At 38.2% G+C, this 19,236-nt stretch overlaps 1 protein-coding gene across 3 annotated transcripts in view; it reads left to right on the plus strand.

Moving 5' to 3' along the window:
• Positions 1-287: 287 nt before the first annotated feature.
• Positions 288-19,236, plus strand: part of PAN3 (poly(A) specific ribonuclease subunit PAN3) — a 116,312-nt gene continuing 97,363 nt past the window's right edge. For 2 of the 3 annotated variants that reach the window (XM_059995920.1, XM_059995921.1), the window contains exons 1-4: positions 620-1,134; positions 12,118-12,239; positions 13,030-13,096; positions 14,958-15,028. In XM_059995920.1, the coding sequence (XP_059851903.1) occupies positions 705-1,134; positions 12,118-12,239; positions 13,030-13,096; positions 14,958-15,028 (690 nt within the window). In that variant the 5' untranslated portion in view covers positions 620-704. Of the gene's footprint in view, positions 480-619; positions 1,135-12,117; positions 12,240-13,029; positions 13,097-14,957; positions 15,029-19,236 lie in introns of those variants that run through there. The other variant, XM_059995922.1, reaches the window with a different exon arrangement.

Genomic DNA, 19,236 nt, shown 5'->3' on the forward strand with positions numbered 1-19,236 from the left:
CATTCTGTAAATTTCGTCGTTTCAATTAAAAAATGACGCCTGGCTTTATAAACAAGAGGACATACGAAAAAAGGGAGGCATTCGCCTCGTGAGAACTTCCCGAGCCGGCTCGGCGTCAGGGATCGCCGCCGCGGTCCGCCCGTCCAACCGCCGCCGGCTCGCGGATGCCCAGGGGGCCCGACGCCAGGCCAGGATAGCCCTCGCGCTCCCGCTACCCACAAGCCCCTGCGCCTCGACGCGCAGGCGCACCGGCGACGGCCGTCTCAGGAAGAGGAAAATGGAATAAACAACTCGGAGGAACCAGAGCGCGAGAGAGCGAGTGGAGGCAGAATTTAAAAATAAACCGGCCCCTCCGCCCTCCCCGCCCGTTCGCCGCCGCCGCTCCCCCTCCCCGAGCCCGCGTCCTCGAAGTCCCCGTCCGAGCCCGCGCGCCCACCCCGTCGTCCCGCGCGGCCCCTTTAAGAAAAGAGAACGAGAGAGTGAGTGAGAGAGAATCCCAACTCTCCCCCTCCCCTCCCCTCCTTCCTACCCCCTCCTCCCTCCCCTCCCCCCCCTCTCCCCGGGCGGCTCCGGCTCCCGCAGCGGGACAGACCCACCCGCCCAGGCATTTCTCCGGCACCGGCAGCGTCTTCTTTCCCTCCCCGGTCTATGGTGGCGGCGGCGGCTCCTCGGGCGGCAGCGGAAGACGAGGCTGCAGCGTTGCCATGAACAGTGGCGGCGGCCTCCCGCCCCCCTCGGCCGCCGCCTCCTCTTCCTCCTCCTCGCTGGCGGCGGCAGTGGCGGTGGTGGCCCCGCCTGGGGTCGGGGGTGTCCCCGGCGGGGCGGCGGCGGGAGTGAAGCTGAAGTACTGCCGCTACTACGCCAAGGATAAGACTTGCTTCTACGGGGAGGAGTGTCAGTTCCTGCATGAGGACCCAGCCGCCGGAGCTGCCCCGGGCCTCGGCCTCCATAGCAACAGCGTCCCCCTGGCTCTGGCGGGCGCGCCCGTGGCCGGCTTTCCGCCCGGAGCGGTCCCGGGCGGGGGAGCCGGGCCGCCCCCGGGGCCCAAAAAGCCGGACCTTGGGGGCCCGGTGGCAGGAGCCGCGGCCGGTGGAGGAGGCGGCAGCGGGGTCCTCGACGGACCGCGGCTGGCAAGTGAGTGTGGTCCGGGCTAGGAGGGCGGCCTCGGCCTCGGGACGGCGGCGGAGGGAAGGCCCGGGGCCGGACGAGGCCCTGCGACCGAGCCCGGCCCGCGGGTCCCCCCCCTTCGCCTCCCTCGGCGCTCTGAGAGGCCTAGGCCAGGCCCGAGCCCTCCTTCCGTCTTCCTGCTTCCCCTCCCCACAGCCTTCGGCGAGCCCGGGAGCAAGGGGAGGCTGGCTTCTTGGGAACGTGGGTGGTGGACTGGGGTGGTGGAGTGGGGGCGGGGAGGAAGGGGGATGGGTTGTGGCGTGCGGTGTGCGGGAAAGGGGGTGTCGTTTCCGGGGGGTGTGGAAAGGGGCTGGGTTTGTGGGCACACGTGTTCTGCGTGCCCGTGTGGAGTGGAGTCGGCCGAGGGTTGAGGTCGCCGGGTGGGTGTGTGTGGGTCGGGGGCGGGATGGGAGGGCGGGCTCTGAGGCTTCGTGCGGTGGGTTGAACGAGCGGAAAAAGTTTGTGCAAGGCTTCTGGGAGAAAGGTTTTCCAGGCAGGAAATGCTTTCTAAGGATGAAGAGCGAACGGACAGCCGCGTTTATCGTGTGCTGAGGTTGAGTCGGGAGTTGCGAGTAGGGATTTCACAGGACTTGCATTTCAGCATGGTTTTCCTGAAAGCTGGCAGAAGTTTGCAGGGTGTCACTAGGGATCTCGTCTTCTACTGCTTTGTACCAAGCGAACCCTTAGCGTGGAGCCTTGAAAGCGTGTCATGTGCAGCGCACCTTTGTGTGCGACTGAGCACTTGGATGCGGATATCTTAGGACTGTTTGCATTGTTTTTACTTTCTGTCATTATCTGTTGCCTTGCAACTTTTGAGCCGTTAGTGAGTGGAGTTTGAAGTTCTAATAAGTGTGAGTGTAATCTGTTTTACAGAATGTTGCCCTTAAGGAAAAAGTAGAGGTGCCAGATTTTCCTTTTTTGTTTTTGAGTTTGTTGAGCATTTCTAAACCAAATGGGAAAGTCCTACTTTCTTGGGAATTCTAAACTGATTTCAGATCTGAAAATCATTTGATAGGCTACTTAACTTGAATGTCAGAACATTGTTGTATTTTCTTTTTTTTTTTTTATTAAACTGTAAACGGACTATGTACTTGCCTTGATGCTTTAGCAGTTACTTGCTCTATGAGGACTGTAAGTGTCTTCCCAGAGATACGTGTGTGTGTTAAAGATTGTTTCCTTTGCTGCGATAGGCTTTACTTCAGTGCACATATATTTGGTGAGGGTGATATGCTAAGAAGATTAATTTGTAACTTAAAATGTTTTGTCAAAATGGTTACTTGATTGGTGGAATTTTATCACTTTGGAGTAGCAGCTTTGCATTTTCAAGGTAAACTTGCTGTATGTCTTGAGTTACGGCTCAAATTAATTCGAATTATGTTTGATTAGTAAGCAATGAAACTGAACAGTATTTGTTACCTACAGGAAGAGACACTTTCAAAAATGCAGGTATTTGATTTAATATGTGATATTTCTAGGATCTTCCGATAAACAGAGGTAGTAGATTTGGGACATGAAAGATAGGACAGGCTGTAAACAGGTGGAAACAGGAAGGTGGAGGAGAAACACTAGCAGGGACTCAAAGGTGGGGATCATTTCATATCTCAGGAACAGAAAGGAATTGGGATATAGGGTCTTGAGAGGACACAGTTAGTGCTAAGAAGGCATTTTAAAATTAACGTTTAGTCATTCAACAGTTATTTGATTAAGTAGCTGCATTATGTAGTTGGATTCTGTAGGGCTTGCTTTAACTTAACTGGGTGAAGCCTAAGGCTCTTCTTTTCTGCTGTAGGCTTCTTGGTAACTCTCAGTGGTACAGATTGTGACTCATTTTGGATGAGATAAAATTGCCTCTTATCAATGAGTGGCAAGTCAAGTTGTTCAGGAATCAGGGAAGAGGATTGTGTCGGTGATTTAATGGCTACTTTGAATTTGTACACTTTATTGTTTAATTTTTAGTCTACTCTCTACATTTTACTGTGTTCTTATACTGTATCTTTTGAGACACTTGTTAATTAAGTGTATGAGGCAGTTAAACTGGGCAACACACTCTAAGAGGTGTTGCTATAAGGAGAAATTTATATTTTGTTAGTTACTGACCTGATTATGTAGAGTCACTGACAATTTTATTTTGCTTTTATTGTTTTCTTTGCTGTTCTTTAAATCTAAGAATGTAGAGTATTTCTTTAGCTGAGAGGGCAGACAGATCTGCTCTGATAAGCTGGGTCTGCCTGCAGAAATACTTTGGGCTCCTTGGGTATCTTCTCTGTGTGTGTGTGTGTGTGTGTGTGTGTGTGTGTGTTTTAAAAGTTTTTTTAAATTGAGGTCTACATACCTAGGGAAGAGTATACAAATCATAAGTTTTGGAATTTTCACAAGATGAACACATAGCGTATAACAGTACTCAGATCAAGAAATAGAACATAATCAGTACCTTCCAGAAGTTTTGCTCTTCTTGCCCTTTGCCAGTCACTCCCCTTTCCCAGAGGTGACTACTGGTTTCAGGCACTACCTTATAACATTGTAGATTCATTTTTCATGCTTTTTTGAGCTTTATAGGAATGGCATCAGGTAGTATGTACTCTTTTTGTGGGCTTATTTCTTTCAGCGTATTTATAAGATCCATTCATGTTATATAGGAACAGCCTCTTAGTCTCATTCTTGTGTAGTGTTAAATTGTATGAATATACTACATTTTATTTTCTCATTTTACTGTTAGTGGGCAATGGAATGTTGCCAATTTTTGTCAATTAAGAGCACGGTTTTGAACACCCTTGAACATGTGTTTTGGTTCAAGTCTACGAATTTATGTTGAGTTACGTGGGAGTGGAATTGCAGGCTTGTAATAGGGCATGCAGGTGTTCAGCTTTAAGTAGATGACTTCAGTTTTCTTAAGGGATTGTACCACATTTACATTCCCTCTACAAGAGTAGGAGAGTTCCAGTTGCTTCACATTCTCCCCAACACTTGGTGTTCCATCTTATACTTTTAGGCATTTTGGTGGCAAATCTTATGTTTTTAATTTGCATGTGTGTGGATTGTAATTGAATTAGTTGACAACATTTAAAAAATCAGAAGGTTTAACATTGAAATACAGATTTCTGGCTTCCTTTGAAGGGCGGCTCTTTTGTATATTGGAATTAGGTCTTTGGTGGGGCAAGACTCTCCATTTTGCCTTATTACTGACTGGGTGACTTTTCTATGCCTGGCTCCTCTTGGCATTTGAGTTTTTGACCCTTGCTTTAGTACTTCACATTTGCAGAATTGTTTTGTTAGTGTTTCACATTCTGTTAAAACTTTAGAGGTACATGCAAGAAGAAAATTTTATCCTTATTTTGCAAGCATTGGAAAACTGAAGCAGAAAGGCTTTTTCTTCTCTGTATGGCGTTTCAATCTTGTGGTGTTTCAATCTTGTAAAGGAACTATATTTTCTTTTGTTGCTTACTTTTTATCTATACAGAGTAGTACATTTTCTCATTTCAAGCTCTTCTGTTGCTGTGACAGCGTGGTAGTAAACATGTTCTGGCATTCAGGATTGTTTGGGAAATAACAGTTTATTTTTTTAAAAAAGCATTTACTTTAAGTTTTTGACATTTCTTGTTTCTTTTGGACCTGGGATCTTTGAAGGCTTAAATGTGGTTTGATTTGAGTTCAGCTGAATTATTGATTCTTGATATTTTAAAGATGTAATTCTAATATTTTCAAACAGCTAGACTTTTCATCTTCAAGGTGCTCAGTTTTTAGCAGCTAAACTGTTATACCAATATTTGTATTTCATGCACATTACTTATAATTTGAAACCCAATAGATTTGTTTATTTTACCGCAGTAGACTTATTTTCAGTTCTACTAATTTAGTTAGTAATGAAGCCTTTGGCATAAGGCACATCTAAGATGGGCCTGGCTCTCTTATCTACTAGCATTGTGATCTTGGGCAATTTTTTAACCTTTAAGCCTCAGTTTTTCTCATTTAAAAAAATGGAGGTAGTAATAATACCTACTTAAGAGTTGTGATAGGGTCGCACGTGACACTGTCAGTGCATTGCTTGGCACATAGTGAGGTTTCAGGCTTAGTTGCTGCTGTTATTGAGTATTACTAGTAGTAAGTCTACAATTAGCCTGTACATTTCCTTATCTCCCAATTTTTGAGAGTATATTTTCAAGACCAGTAAAATAGCTACAGATTATTGAACTGCGGTTGTCTGTCCAAATGAAAGAAAGCAGGGGGTAACTTGAAGTTCATATACAAACTTTGGAGTGTATGATTACGTGTATGGCGAAACTGTTTTTGTTTAAGCCAGGATTATACTTTTCATCCCACAAACCCGAATCAGCTAACAGAAAAGTGAGTACTGGGAATTTGCCATTAGGATAGCTGGTATAGATTTGAACATTTTTATTTGACAATACACAAAGTAGACAACAAAGACTACCATTCAGTTCACTCCTTTAATGTTGTGCTTGCAAAGTGGCAGGTTTTGATCTGGGTGATAGGAATACAACATTGAATGAAACAAAAGTCTGCCCTAATGGAGGCTACATTCTAGTGGGGAGTACAGACACGTGTATAAGATAAAGTCAGATCTTGAGAAGTTTTATGAGGAGGGCTTAGAGCTTTATGAGGAGTACTCAACAAGGGTTGTCCTAAAGTTAAGTCTAGGTAAGAGTCAGTTAACAAGTAAAAGACTGCTTTGCATGGAAGTGCATTTGAAATGACTCTAAAGAAGATATGTGATTGCCAAAACAAAGCAATATCTTCCTATTTTCGCTCTTTTATAGGATTTTTCTGTTTTTAAATTAACTTTCTATTTTGAGATAATTGTAGAGTCACATGCAGTTGTAAGAAATAATACAGAAAGAGCTTTTTGTCCCATCACTGTTTCCCCCAGTGGCAATACCTTTTATAGCTGTAGTACAGTGTCACAACCACATTGATTGATACAATCCACTTACCTTATTCAGATTTTCTGAGTCTTATTTGTACTTGTGTGTGCACACGTGTGTATATTTAGTTCTGTGGAGTGTTATCGTGTGTATGTTTTGTGCCTGCCAACACAGTCAAGACATAGAACAGCTCTGTCACCCTCAAGTGGCCCTTTTGTAACTCTCCCTACCACTCCCTGGCAACCACTAATTTGCTCTCCATTTCTGTAATTTTGTCATTTCAAGAATGTTCTATAGGGCGGGGTGGGGGTGGGATGAACTGGGAGATTGGGATTGACATGTATACACTGATGTGTATAAAATGGATGACTAATAAGGACCTGTATAAAAAGTAAATAAAATTAAAAAAAAAAAAGACGCTATAGGGAATTTCCTGGTGGTGTGGTGGTTAGGACTCCGTGCTTCACTGCCGTGGCCTGAATTCAGTCCCTGGTCCCGGAACTAAGATTCCCTCAAGCTGTGGCATGGCCAAAAAAAAAAAAAGAATGTTCTATAAATGGAATTATATAGCATGTGATCTTCTGGGATTAGGCTTTTTTTTTTGACTCAGAATAATTCCCTCAAGATTCAGCCAAGTTGTATATATTGAGAGTTTTTCTTGCTGAATTTTTCTCTTTTCTTTTTAACTTGGCAGATTTATATCTATCTTTATTTTGGAATGGCTTTTTTTTGTCTGTTTGTTTGCTTTTCTATAGGCATATGTGCTTTTGTGTACAAAGGTATGAACATTTACAGCACCTAGAAATAGTTTTTAAATCTATTTTAAGGTTGAATTTAATTTAGTTTTTAAGTTAATAAAAGCTATAAACTTTTCTGTAAAAATTTTCATTGGAACAGCAGTGTATAAAGTCAAAGTAAGCCAATCTCATCTTATTGCCCAGGGTTAATCATCATGAATAGTCTTGTGTATGTGACCTTGATTACTGCTAAGGGGCCTGTCTCCAAATACACTCACATTGGGGGTTAGGGCTTCAATATGTGAATTTTGGGGGGGAAACAGGTCAGGTCCGTAACATGGGCACGCATACACACACTCAAGTTTTAGAGCAGTATTTCTTACATTTGTTTTTCCATATTAACTTTATACTCTGTTTATAAGGTAGTTTATGAGCTGAAACTATACAAAGGAATGTGATAAAATATTTGTTTTATGTACTGTTATCATATAATTGTTAACAAATCAATACATAAAATATTTGTGTCTCCTTTCAGTATATATGAATTATTTCTGGACTGGGGGTCCTGAGATTTTGATTTTAATACTCTCTTACAAAGTAACTTTGATCTTAGGCTAGCAGCTTAGTCCATGTGGAAATATATTTCCTTATCTGTAAATAGGAGAAAGGGGTATGGAGTACATGATGTCTAAAATTTCTTCAGCTCTAAAATGTTTCTGTGTTTTTCTAAATGTTTATGTTCTAGAAAACGAATTATTTTATGTTCAAACTTTAGAATTCATCTTGTTCCCTTCCCAACAGCTTTTAAAATCACTGACCTCGCAGCAGCTTAACTTCAGTTTAGGGGAGGACATGCTCATTTATCTTGGCTGAGTTAATTGGCATGGGGGGTAATAGTCCTCTTCCGATAAAACCTCTTCCTTTTTTGATGTCTTTATGGGTACCTTGCTTTTTCTTTAAAAAACTAAAGATGTTGTACCTATTTTTCTAAAACTAGTTTTTAATTATATTTTTACTATTAAAAGTTCCAGCTTTAGAAAACTGGGAACAGTATCTTGCTTTTGGAATTAAAAACGTACTGCATGCACAGGTTAAAAACTTAAATAGCACAAAAGGGTACACAGTGAAAAACAGTCTCCCTTCTTCCTTAATTCCCTGATCCCTCTCCAAAAGACAGTCACTCTTTCCAAGTTATTATGTATCTATTCAGAAATATTCTTTGTCTGTACTATGACTCATGTTTACATTAACCTATCTGTAGCACATGCCGACACACATATACACGTGTGCACACACGGGAGCCTAATGCACTTTGAATTTTTTCAGCAAACTGCATATCTTCTAGTTTCTTCCACATCCACACATAAAAATACACCTTACTCTTTTTAGTGGCTGTTTAGATTGTTTACGGTCTTTTACTATTACAAATGATGGCCCTAAGCTGTTATATCTTAATGTATTATGTATACCAATACATAAATTAACACAAAATATAATGTACACATATGTTAAGGAGCGTACAGAATCTTCAGTAATCTGGTTTAAACTTGTTACATTAAAAAAAAAAACTATCTAGAGGCAAGTACAGTATGATCTCACTTACATATGGAATCTTAAAAAAACCCCAAACTTGGGGCTTCCCTGGTGGCGCAGTGGTTAAGAATCTGCCTGCCAATGCAGGGGACACGGGTTAGAGCCCTGGTCCAGGAAGATCCCACATGCCATGGAGCAGCTAAGCCCGTGTGCCACAACTGAGCCTGCACTCTAGAGCCTGCGAGCCACAACCACTGAGCCCATGTGCCACAACTACTGAAGCCCGCGCGCCTAGAGCCTGTGCTCCGCAACAAGAGAAGCCCCTGCAATGAGAAGCCCGCACACCGCAACAAAGAGTAGCCCCTGCTCACCACAACTAGAGAAAGCCCATGCGCAGCAACAAAGACCCAATGCAGCCAAAAATAAAAAAATAAATAAATTAAAAACAAAAACAAAAACCCCAAACTCACAGATACAGTGGAGAACAGATTGGTGGTTGCTAGATGCAGGGGTCCAGGGGGGTAAGTGAAGATAGTCAAGAGGTACAAACTTCCAGGCCTTTTATTCTCATAAAACACTGGAAAGTAGGTGTTATCATTTCTGTTTTACAGAGGAGGAAAAAAAAAGACTTAGGTTAAATATGCTGTCAAAGATCAGTAGTTGGCAACTGGCTGAGACAGACCTTATGGGCAGTTGTATTTGCTAAAAGTTCGTGCTCATTCCACAGTGCAGTACAGAAAAGGCTGGTGCGAGTGTCTGCTGAGTGGTCGAGGAGCCCCTGTTTCTTGGGCCTGCATCCACTGTGCTGTCAATCTAGTGTCTTTGAGTCTCATTGCCTCATCAGAAAAACGGAGGCAATAATATCATTTGCATGGGGTGTTTTATAGAAGTTGGTTGTGAAAGTCTATTGTATCTTTTATCAACTTTTAAAAATACCTACTTTAAAAAAGGGCTTAATTGTAAATAAGTGTTTATGTCAATGTGCTAGTAGAATAGAGCATACCAGAAAAATATCAGGAGTCGTCCCAAATCTCAGTTTACAGATAATTTAGATGGGTAGATAGTTCAGAAACAGGTAAGAATTTAAATGTTTAAGTAGTTGAAGACAGCAATAAGAGATCAAAGGAAAAAAATTTTGTCACATGAATGATATAAACAGTATCTTAAGAGATAGAGTTGTGTGTTAAACACAACTTGGAATAATTGGGGTATACATTCTAGAGATAAGAGAAGAGGAAAATAACATTTATGATTACCTATGAGACAGGGTGCTAGGCATTCTGCATAGGTTACTTCACTTGAGTCCCTTTCACAACCCTGTGAGTGAGCTGGGATTGCCTTCTCTTGCAGATGAAGAAATGAAATTTAGAGGGTTTTGCTCAAGGTCATTCAGCTAGTGAATGGCAAGAGTTGGATTAGAACTGAATGACTAACTTCCAAGTATTTTGGTTTTTTTCCATTATACCTGGGTCTTGAAGAACACAGAGTTGGGGTGGGGGTGTGTGTGTGTGTGTGTGTGTTAGAATTGATGAAGTGTGGACCTTCAAAATATAGTGAGTTTATCATTTTGACTGGAGGAGAGAATTCAATAATGTTAGGATTATTGTAAGACCTTTTTATAGTAGGTGTATACTTTGACATTATAATCTTTGATCTTTTGGAAATATCTGTGTAAGGTACTCAGTTTTCTCCATGATGGATACACAGTTGTCTTAAGTCCATTTATTGAGTAATCCCATTTTTCTCCACCGATTTTAAAAAGGAGCTTTGTCGAAATATAATTTACATGCTATAAAATTCACCCATTGTAAATGTACAATTCAGTTACTTTTAGTAAATTTATAGAGCTGTGCAACCATCAGGATTTTTACAAGAACTTTTAAGATACTGTTTCATTGTTTTTCATAACTTTTTGTGGAAGTTTGCAGGGTAGATGGTATGAGGCTCATTTTACAAGTCATGGTATCATCTCTACTTTATAACCGTTTTGCCTAAGACATTGTGGCTAGTAAGTGGCAGAATTGAGTCTCAAACCCAGCACTTTCAGGAAATACTAGAATGATAGGTTGAGAACAGATTGTTGAGGGCTTTTTAATGTCAGACTAGGAAGTTTGGATTTCATCCCTTGGGATGAGCACTGCCAGCATCTTGTCTCTGATGTCCTAGTTGGCAGAGGAGAACCACTTAGTAGTTTCAGCTGGGCTTTTTTTTTTTTTTTTTTTTTTAAAAAGCATGGTCTATGGAACTCCAGTCCCTCAGGCTGCTCCCAAACTTAACTACTAATAGCCTGTTGTTGACTGGGAAGCCCTATCCAATAACATAAACAGTCGATTAACATATTTTCTATGTTATATGTATTATATACTGTAGTCTTACAATAAAGTAAGCTAGAGAAAAGAAAAGGCTATTAAAAAATCATAAGGAAGAGAAAATACATTTTCAGTTCTGTACTGTATTGATTGATGTAAGTTTACATTGTATGCTTACAAGGTGAACCACTTTCTGTCTGTACCTACATCACTGTTGCCTTATACGATACAAAGTGTCATATGTTTTACTAACACTAGACATCAAAAATGAAAAGATAATGTGAAAAAGAAATTCATATTTATTTACAGGTGTCCTGCACTGATAATGAAGAAGCAGCAGTATGATTGCTTTATGGTAGCTTAGTGTAAGTGACATGGTTGCTTCACAATAGCCTGGCCTATACGCTAATAAATGAATCATTATAAAATTTTCATAGTCATATTCATTATACAGTATTGGAAGTGTTACACTTAAAGAAAAACACTTAACCTGTGATGATAGGTTATGTCACCTGTAATAGTTTCTCCAGTTCAGAGAGAGAGAGGCATACTGTACGGTAATGTAATTCTTTGAAAGCAAAGTTATAAAACAGTAAGAAAACTAACACATTAATTTTATATTAAATGTCACTCACCTTATGCCTATGTAAGGATAGAGTGGTATCCACATTTACATATATTTTATGCATTCATGACGTACGATTTCTTCATTTTTTTTGATATTTATAGGCTACGAGGTCCATCTTTGAGTTTTTCAAATTGTCACAAATCTCCAAAAATTTTTCCAATATATTTATTGAGAAAAAGTCTGTGTATAATTGGACCCATGCAGTTCAAACCTGTGTTGTTCAAGGATGAACTGTACTTACCAGGAAATAGCATCTAAAACATTGTCCATCACTTTGTTGGTATATGATGGGTTGTCTTAGTAGTTACAATGATTCTGTATTATTCCACCATAAAATCAACAGAAAGCTTGTCTGTATCCCTCGGCTCTGTCCCATTGCTCCCACCGTAGAATTGGCTTACTGAATTATGAGTTAATATGAGACTGCTGGTCTGTTTCTTAAGATGTGTTATGAGAAACAGTCCTGAGAAACTTGTCTCTGTTTAGCATATGAAGATTCACAGGAGAAATTGCAGTGGTTTATATTCTCCTGTCCTCTTGCAAAGTTAAAGAAAAAAACTTGATGAGAAAAGTAGAAATGCAAGTGTGCTTTGTTTCTTCATGTTGTGCTTGGTGGCTCTCAGGTAACTAATATAAAATAAATAGCTATCTCTGTGGGAAAAAAAATTTCAACTTGAGCACTGTTTAACAAGTTTCTAGAGTTGAGACAGTTTTATTTGGTTCTGCCTTTTCTTATGAACAGGTAAATAGAAACAAGTGTGACAGAGATTTGAGACTTTAAAACTTATTTGGGAACAGAGAAACTACATCAATGTTTTGTGCTTTTAAATAATTTAAATACTTGAATTTTCCTTCTCTTTCAGTTCCTGGAATAGATGGAGGTGCTTTAACTGATACCAGCCTCACAGATTCATATTTCAGCACCAGCTTTATTGGAGTTAATGGATTTGGAAGCCCTGTAGAAACAAAGTATCCCTTGATGCAGGTATTGTTGGTATGAATTTATATGGCACTAAACACTGAAGTTTATTCCGGGGATGGAGACATCTGGAGTTTTCATTTGTTTTCACTTTTGTTGAGTGGGAGCTGGGATTTTAGGAGGTGATGAGGTAGGTGGGATATAGGTGAGCCGTCTCTTGTAGGTTTGGAGTCAGGGTGAGCTTTCAAGGGTGGAGTTGGAGAATGTAGAGGATGGATAGAAAGAGACTGGTTTCACTCCTCTGTGTGTTTTGTTGAGTGTGGAATGAGAGCCTTTGAGGATCGTGAGACCATAGAGGCTGTGGAGTGTGTTAAGAAAGCGCGGGGACGTATTTAGAGAACAGAGAAGAACCTAATTTTATAGAATCTGTGAGGTGTATGAAGGATAATATGCGTTGGGAGAGAATACTAGAGAGTGTTTATTGACTTACAGTCATTCACATCCTCTTGGATGGATACTGGAGTTTATATTTTATGGATAAGGAAACAGTAGTTATGTGTCTTGCTCAGGCTAAAAAGTTATGGAAGTGCAATTCAAAATAGTTCTGTGACTTTGGTTTTAAATACCTGGCTATTGAGTAAACTTTTCATTTGATGTGTTATAGAGAGTATTTCGAAGTTTCTGCATAGATGATTGTAATCCAAGCAGCAGCATTTATAGGAGGATTAGAGTGTCACTGATGTGAACGATGGATTGGAGGGGAAGACGCAAAGAGGGTCAGTCTTAACTTAATCGGTTGAATATTCTTAATTCTGTATTCCTCAAAGATATTATGTATATATATTTTATGTTTCAGAGAATGACTAATAGTAGCAGCTCCCCAAGCCTTCTAAATGACAGTGCCAAGCCATATGCAGGCCATGGTAAGACTTGGTCCCTTTTTCTCTTACAGATATATGTATTTCTGACTCTAAAAACAATATGTCCATTGTAGAAATTTTGAAAATTACAGATAGATGTAAGGAAGAATATGATCTGTTATCTTCACACTCAGAGATAACTAGTATTAAGGTTTGGATATATGTATATACATACATATACACATAATACATAACACTTTATATACATAATAATACCTGAGATTGCATTAAATATACTTTTAAATTATAACATGAGTGTTTCTAGGTCATTATAAATTGAATCCTTTGTTTATTTTCATAATTTACTTACTTTTGTTTTTTTAAAGTCCAGTATTGGACTTATGTGTATGAATCTGTTCATATTTTGAGTTATTTCTTTTGGAAACATTCTTAGACATGGAATTACTGTTTCAAAGATTATGGACATTTTTAAGCCTTTTGATACAGAATTTCCTTTTCATATCCTAATTTAAAAATAAATGTTTCTTTTGTATCTTTCTGCATCCTATTTTTAAAAATAAATGTTCAAGAATGGTTTTTTTAAAAATATGTAACAATATTAATATTCTATATCGGTAAAATATAAACAGTTATTTATAACGATGAGAATAAGAATTTGCATGTTGATTATTTCTGAGATAGACATTTTATGTGTGTGTATCGAATCTCTCTCATTACTTAGAAATTTCTTCTTTTGCTGTAGGAAAATATAGCGACACTTTAATATTGAATAAAATTATTAGAAACTAATGTGTAGCATTATAATATTTTTGGCATTCCCATAGAGTTTATATGCTGACTTTTAAATGCTATCAAAGGTAGCGTAAAGGATGAATAATACCTATTTTTAGTCTTGAATGTATAAATTACATAAAAATCTTGTATCTTATTATTTTATTAACTTCTTTCTCTTTGCATTATTAGTTATATTAAATTAATGTTAATTCTAATGAAGGACTAGACTGTGAAAATCCATACAGAAGAAACCAGAGAAATTAAGCAGCAATTTATATGTACTGCATTATGAAGAGATTTAAGGTTCCTTTAAATGACAACATTTACTCTATTTTCTTTAGGATTTTACAGATAATTTAATGAGAAACATAGAATTAACTAAAGCTCAGAAATGAAGACAAAAATATTTCAATGTATACCATGTATTCCTTTTCAGAAACTCTTCTGATTTGTTAAGTGAGAAACAATTTAGAGATGTACTTTTGTTTGTAACTTCTGGCCGCAGAGTAATAGAGCTTTGAACCTATAAAATCTTTGGATTTCATGTTTGTGTTTTGAAACATTTAATATTTTCATCTTTAAGAACTTAATTTACCTTATCTTTTTAGTAAGAATATCAAGTATGTGGTGATAAACTTAAAAATATGGAATATTCTGTAGGGTAGATGGTTTTAAGGTCTTGCCTAAGTGTTAACATCCAAGTCCTATCGCTCAGAGTATGTTTGACTACTCTCCCTGCCACCCCTACTCCTTTTTTATTTTTCTTATGGTTTGGTCTCAAGAACACAAACTACAGGAAGACTTCCTTCATAAACACATTCCTAATAACATGGTTAAGATCACCTTTTTTTTCTATTTTATTTTTCTTTTGGTTCTCAGCAAATAGATGCATTCTAATTTGTATAGCTTCTGAATAGATATGTACTGACTGTTGGCTGAATGAAGTAGTCTCCAGTTTGTGTTTCATTCAATTACAAAATATTTGAACACCCACTGTGTGAGGCACTGAGTTTATTGTTGTGGTATATGATTTTTTTTTACTACTTTATAAGCATTCAAGTTAAACATTTATTAGATTTATAGGTTTCCTGAGTTGTCTGTGTGGAAACTTATATAACTTACCTTCCAGATCCTCTAACTTCACCTGCTTCATCCTTGTTTAATGACTTTGGTGCCCTCAACATCTCTCAGAGAAGAAAGGTAGGTGAGATGGAAACTTACGTGAAACTAAATGGAACATAGGGGTGATACTGGGATGTTACCTACATAATGGTCAGTGTTCTCTTAAGTGGGGGAGGACTGTAATGTTTTTCTTGCTTTTTGTTAACCATTTTCCTTGGTGTATATCTCTTATATGCAGAATTTTATTTGATCTCTGTGCATGAAATAGAGACATTTTATGTGAAGGGATGAAATCCTTCTTACTTTTGCTCATTTTCTTTATCTTAATGCATTCTTTTTAAGATAACAGCAAAGTACAACATTAAATTAGATGTTAGGTGACCCATTGTAGGTATATTAATCATCTTTTAACTTTATTTTCTGACTGCTTTGTCTAAATACCAAAGATTTCTCCCCTAATTTAAACTCCTCATTACAAGGCAAACTTAAAATCTTCAGCTTTTCATAATTGGCCCAACTGTTTAAAAACAGTTTAAAATCTCTTTATATTAGAAATTTAATTTAGTTTTATTTGGAATTGAGGTTGATAGACCGTGAATCGATTTTGAACTACCTTGCAGTAGTTTATTATAGTTTGATGCCTTTGAGTCTTACTGAGAATCATTATGTTAATAGTAATAGTAATCTAGAGACAGTGCTAATTTTGGTTAGGATCAGTAGCAGCTAAAGATGTTTAGGAGGTTGTAAGTCTTGGCGGAAATTACTATAAAGTTATAACTAATTCAGTTTCCTAAGTAATAGGAGAAAGATCAAAAAGAAAATATTAATTTTAGAAAACTGATGTAAGCTTAAGGTGCTTTAAGGAAGTCTCTGATCAGAAGGTAGTATAGAATGAATTTCAAGAATACTAGGTAGATGTTCTCTAGACAAGAAAATAAAACTGTGGGGTCAGGTATGAATTATATCAATACCTCATGTACCTAGTATTATCTCCTTTTAGAAAATAGATGAGAACAAGGAGGTAATTAATTACAAAATGCTTTTAAGCAGCTAAGATTGGTAGACTAAAAGGTATGGGTTTGGTTTTATAGACTTCCTTACAGGCTCTCACGAAGAACACATTTACTTTTGCTTTACGTACTAGTCTCAGAAATGGGAATATGTATTTTCTAAATCTCTATGGTAGAAGTGGAATAGAGTTGGACACAAGCAGTGAGAAGTGAGTGAGAAGTGACAGTAGACAAAACCTTCAATATGGAAGGAAGCAGTGAAGTGCTGGACAGCAGGTACAACCTAGAAGTCAGGTTATTTGGAGCTGTTTAGTGTAGGGGAAAACAAAAAGCCCTTAAGTAGTCTTAAGGGTCCCGCAGTAGCTTTTTCACATTTTTTAAAATAATAATCTGTTAACTGTGATAAGTAGCATTTCTGATGTATGAGTAGAAAGTAAGACTAGAATGGCAAATAAATACTTATGAGGGTTTGGTGGATTGCATCTTAAAGTTGAAATATGTGATTTAGAGCTGTTGACATTAATTTTGTTGTTGTTGTTGACATTAATTTTTGACAAAATAGTAAAGAGCCCTGGAGATTTGAAAAAGGAGATTATAATACCCATCCTTCTAAAATTTATTTTAGTGAAGGAAAATAATAGAAGGAAATATTACTATAAATGTGACATCTGTATTTGGAGAGAGATTAGAATGTATCCAAATGGAAGCAGATTAGTGAAGTGAGCACTATGCTGCAGTTTTTGAGGGCCTGGATCTCTAGCTTTGTGACCTTGGGACAACCTTCTAGGCTGTAATCTTCACATCTGTGAAATGATGAGCATGGCCTGGATAAATGCTGTGGTGACTTTCCTCTCTAAAACTCAATGTTTGGCTAAACTGAAAGGACCTACGTGTCAGCCTCTACTTAGAAACTCAGTATTCATATAGTATATCTTTGAAGGACCATATTTTGTTGCCATTTATATTTAAAATAATATGTAGGGACATAGAGACTTTTTTCCAGTAGTGGGCTACATGATTAGGAATCTTTGTGGGTACAGGTTGCATATATTTTTAAATTGTTTGTTAATGGTTGAGTTGAGAAGGTTTAAAATTCCTTTGTATTAGAAATACTCTTGGTAAAACAAAAACTCTTGGTATGAGAGTATTGCATGCTGTGAATTAAAGGCATATGGAGACTTTGTCTATTCTTTTTTTAAAATTTAATTTAATTTTTTTATACAGCAGGTCCTTATTAGTCATCAGTTTTATACACATCAGTGTATACATGTCAATCCCAATCTCCCAGTTCATCCCCCCCACCCTCCGTCTATTATTCTTTTGTTCTAGTAATTTATGACGTCTGTTTAATGATGTAATTTTAGTGGACCTCAAGTTTATGTAAATATTCAATCATAATTCCAGGTGATCTAAGCAGGCTATCATGATAACTCAGTGACATTTTATTTCAGAATGAGATTGGAAAACAGGCAGTTAGGCCATACTTACTACTATTTCATGGCTAGTTAGATAAATTATTTTCTGAAAATCTCAGTTGGGCCAACCCCTGAGCTGCAAATGCTGCTTTTTGCCTGTGGGGTATGTGAATTATTTGGATCTGATGAGTCAGATATTTTAACTGCGGGCAGTCTTACTCTGGGCTGTGTGAAAAACTTAAAAAGAATGGGCTGATGTTTTTCTTGCTTTCCTCAAATCTAATTCAGGAGACAGTGCATGACCCTACTAGAGAACATTTACACAGCGGTGTATTAATCAGCGTGAATTTAAATGTGTGATGATTGCCTAGTAGCAGAGAATTCTCTAGATCCAGAAGAGTTTATGGAGAAGTTTTGAGTTGTGGTTTTTGAAGGTGAGGAATATGGGGAAGCAAACATATTAAGCAGAAGGAATTGTTTGATTACAAGTAGAGAGTTAGGATCTTCAGTAAATTTAAAAATTCTCTTCTATCACAGATAAGCTAAGAAACTATGGCAGAGGGCCTTGTATCTATAAGGACTTGTTGAAGTAAAATGTGTGATGTGAAAAACAGTATAGAAAAAGGTTCCTAGCCATTTGTCTGGGTTGGTTTATTGTTGTCAAACATGTGGAAAATTTCCTGAAGAGCTGTATGCTGAGAATATATATGCCTTAGGGCACTGATGCTCATAGTGTGGCGAGTGACTGGAGCTAGACGGTGAGTTGTTTCCTGTCTGTAGGGAGATAAGTTAAAACGTTAAAAGTAAATGTTTAGAAACTTCTATAACAATCTGATAATACCACAACATCCAAATGTGTCATCATTTTTCTAGTAATTCATTTTTGTTTTATGAACATATAGGACTATGATGCATAGGAAATTTTTTAAAAATGTGATCTTTCACAGTTGATATTTGAGAAGCACTGATTTTTAAAATTTTCTACATTAGAAATACATAAATATAGATAGGAAAAGTAACCTTTTATTTGTTACTTTTATTTATAAAAGTAACATTTATTTGAAAATGTGTACAATTATTGTTGGCCAAGGGTGGTGGTGGAAGGAATTGAATTATGGCTGTATACTCAGTGGGAGAGGTAAGCCCCCCAAAACACTGGAGATGGAGTTCTGTTGAAAATGGGAGTGAATATATTAGACATTAATGCATAAGGAAACCTTAACAACAGGGTAGATAAAGCCGAGAACTGGTATGACAGAAAAAGACCTGAGAGTCACTGGGAATCACAAATGTGGTCTGGACAGCAGTAAAATTTTCGGTCAGAACTCCTGTGGGAACAAAGTACCTTTATAACAAAGTTAGATGTAGAGATACAGATATTCATAAATAACATGATGATATCTTGCTAACTGTTCTTGCTAAGCTGTGCAGCCACAGATGATTGAGACAAATGTTCCTTCAAAATTTGTGTCTGGCAATCTTGGCTTTTTCCCTTTTTATATATTTCTTGGTCCTTCTTTGCCCTCTTTTTTAGTTGTCTAGTCATTTTCCTATTTAGCTTTCTCCCCTCCTCACATTAAGGCAAAACCACTCTGGTGCTCATCATTTACATTTCTTACTTTAATTGTACTTTAGTATGACGTTTCAGTCAATATGCAGCTTTACCTGGGCATTTGCATTTTATTTCTGATAATGGGATGACAGATTTTCACTTCTGTAAATCTTTTAGGTTTTAATAACAAGTTAAATTCTTTGGGTTTAGAGGACAAAAGACTTGTGAAGTATCATGTTTATTTCTTCTGTTCTTGATTTTAAAGCTCTTTGTCAGGATGAGGGAAGTGGGATCAAAAGAGGCTGGCTT

The sequence above is a fragment of the Delphinus delphis genome, chromosome 18 (assembly GCF_949987515.2).
Source record: "Delphinus delphis chromosome 18, mDelDel1.2, whole genome shotgun sequence".
Lineage (NCBI taxonomy): Eukaryota > Metazoa > Chordata > Mammalia > Artiodactyla > Delphinidae > Delphinus > Delphinus delphis.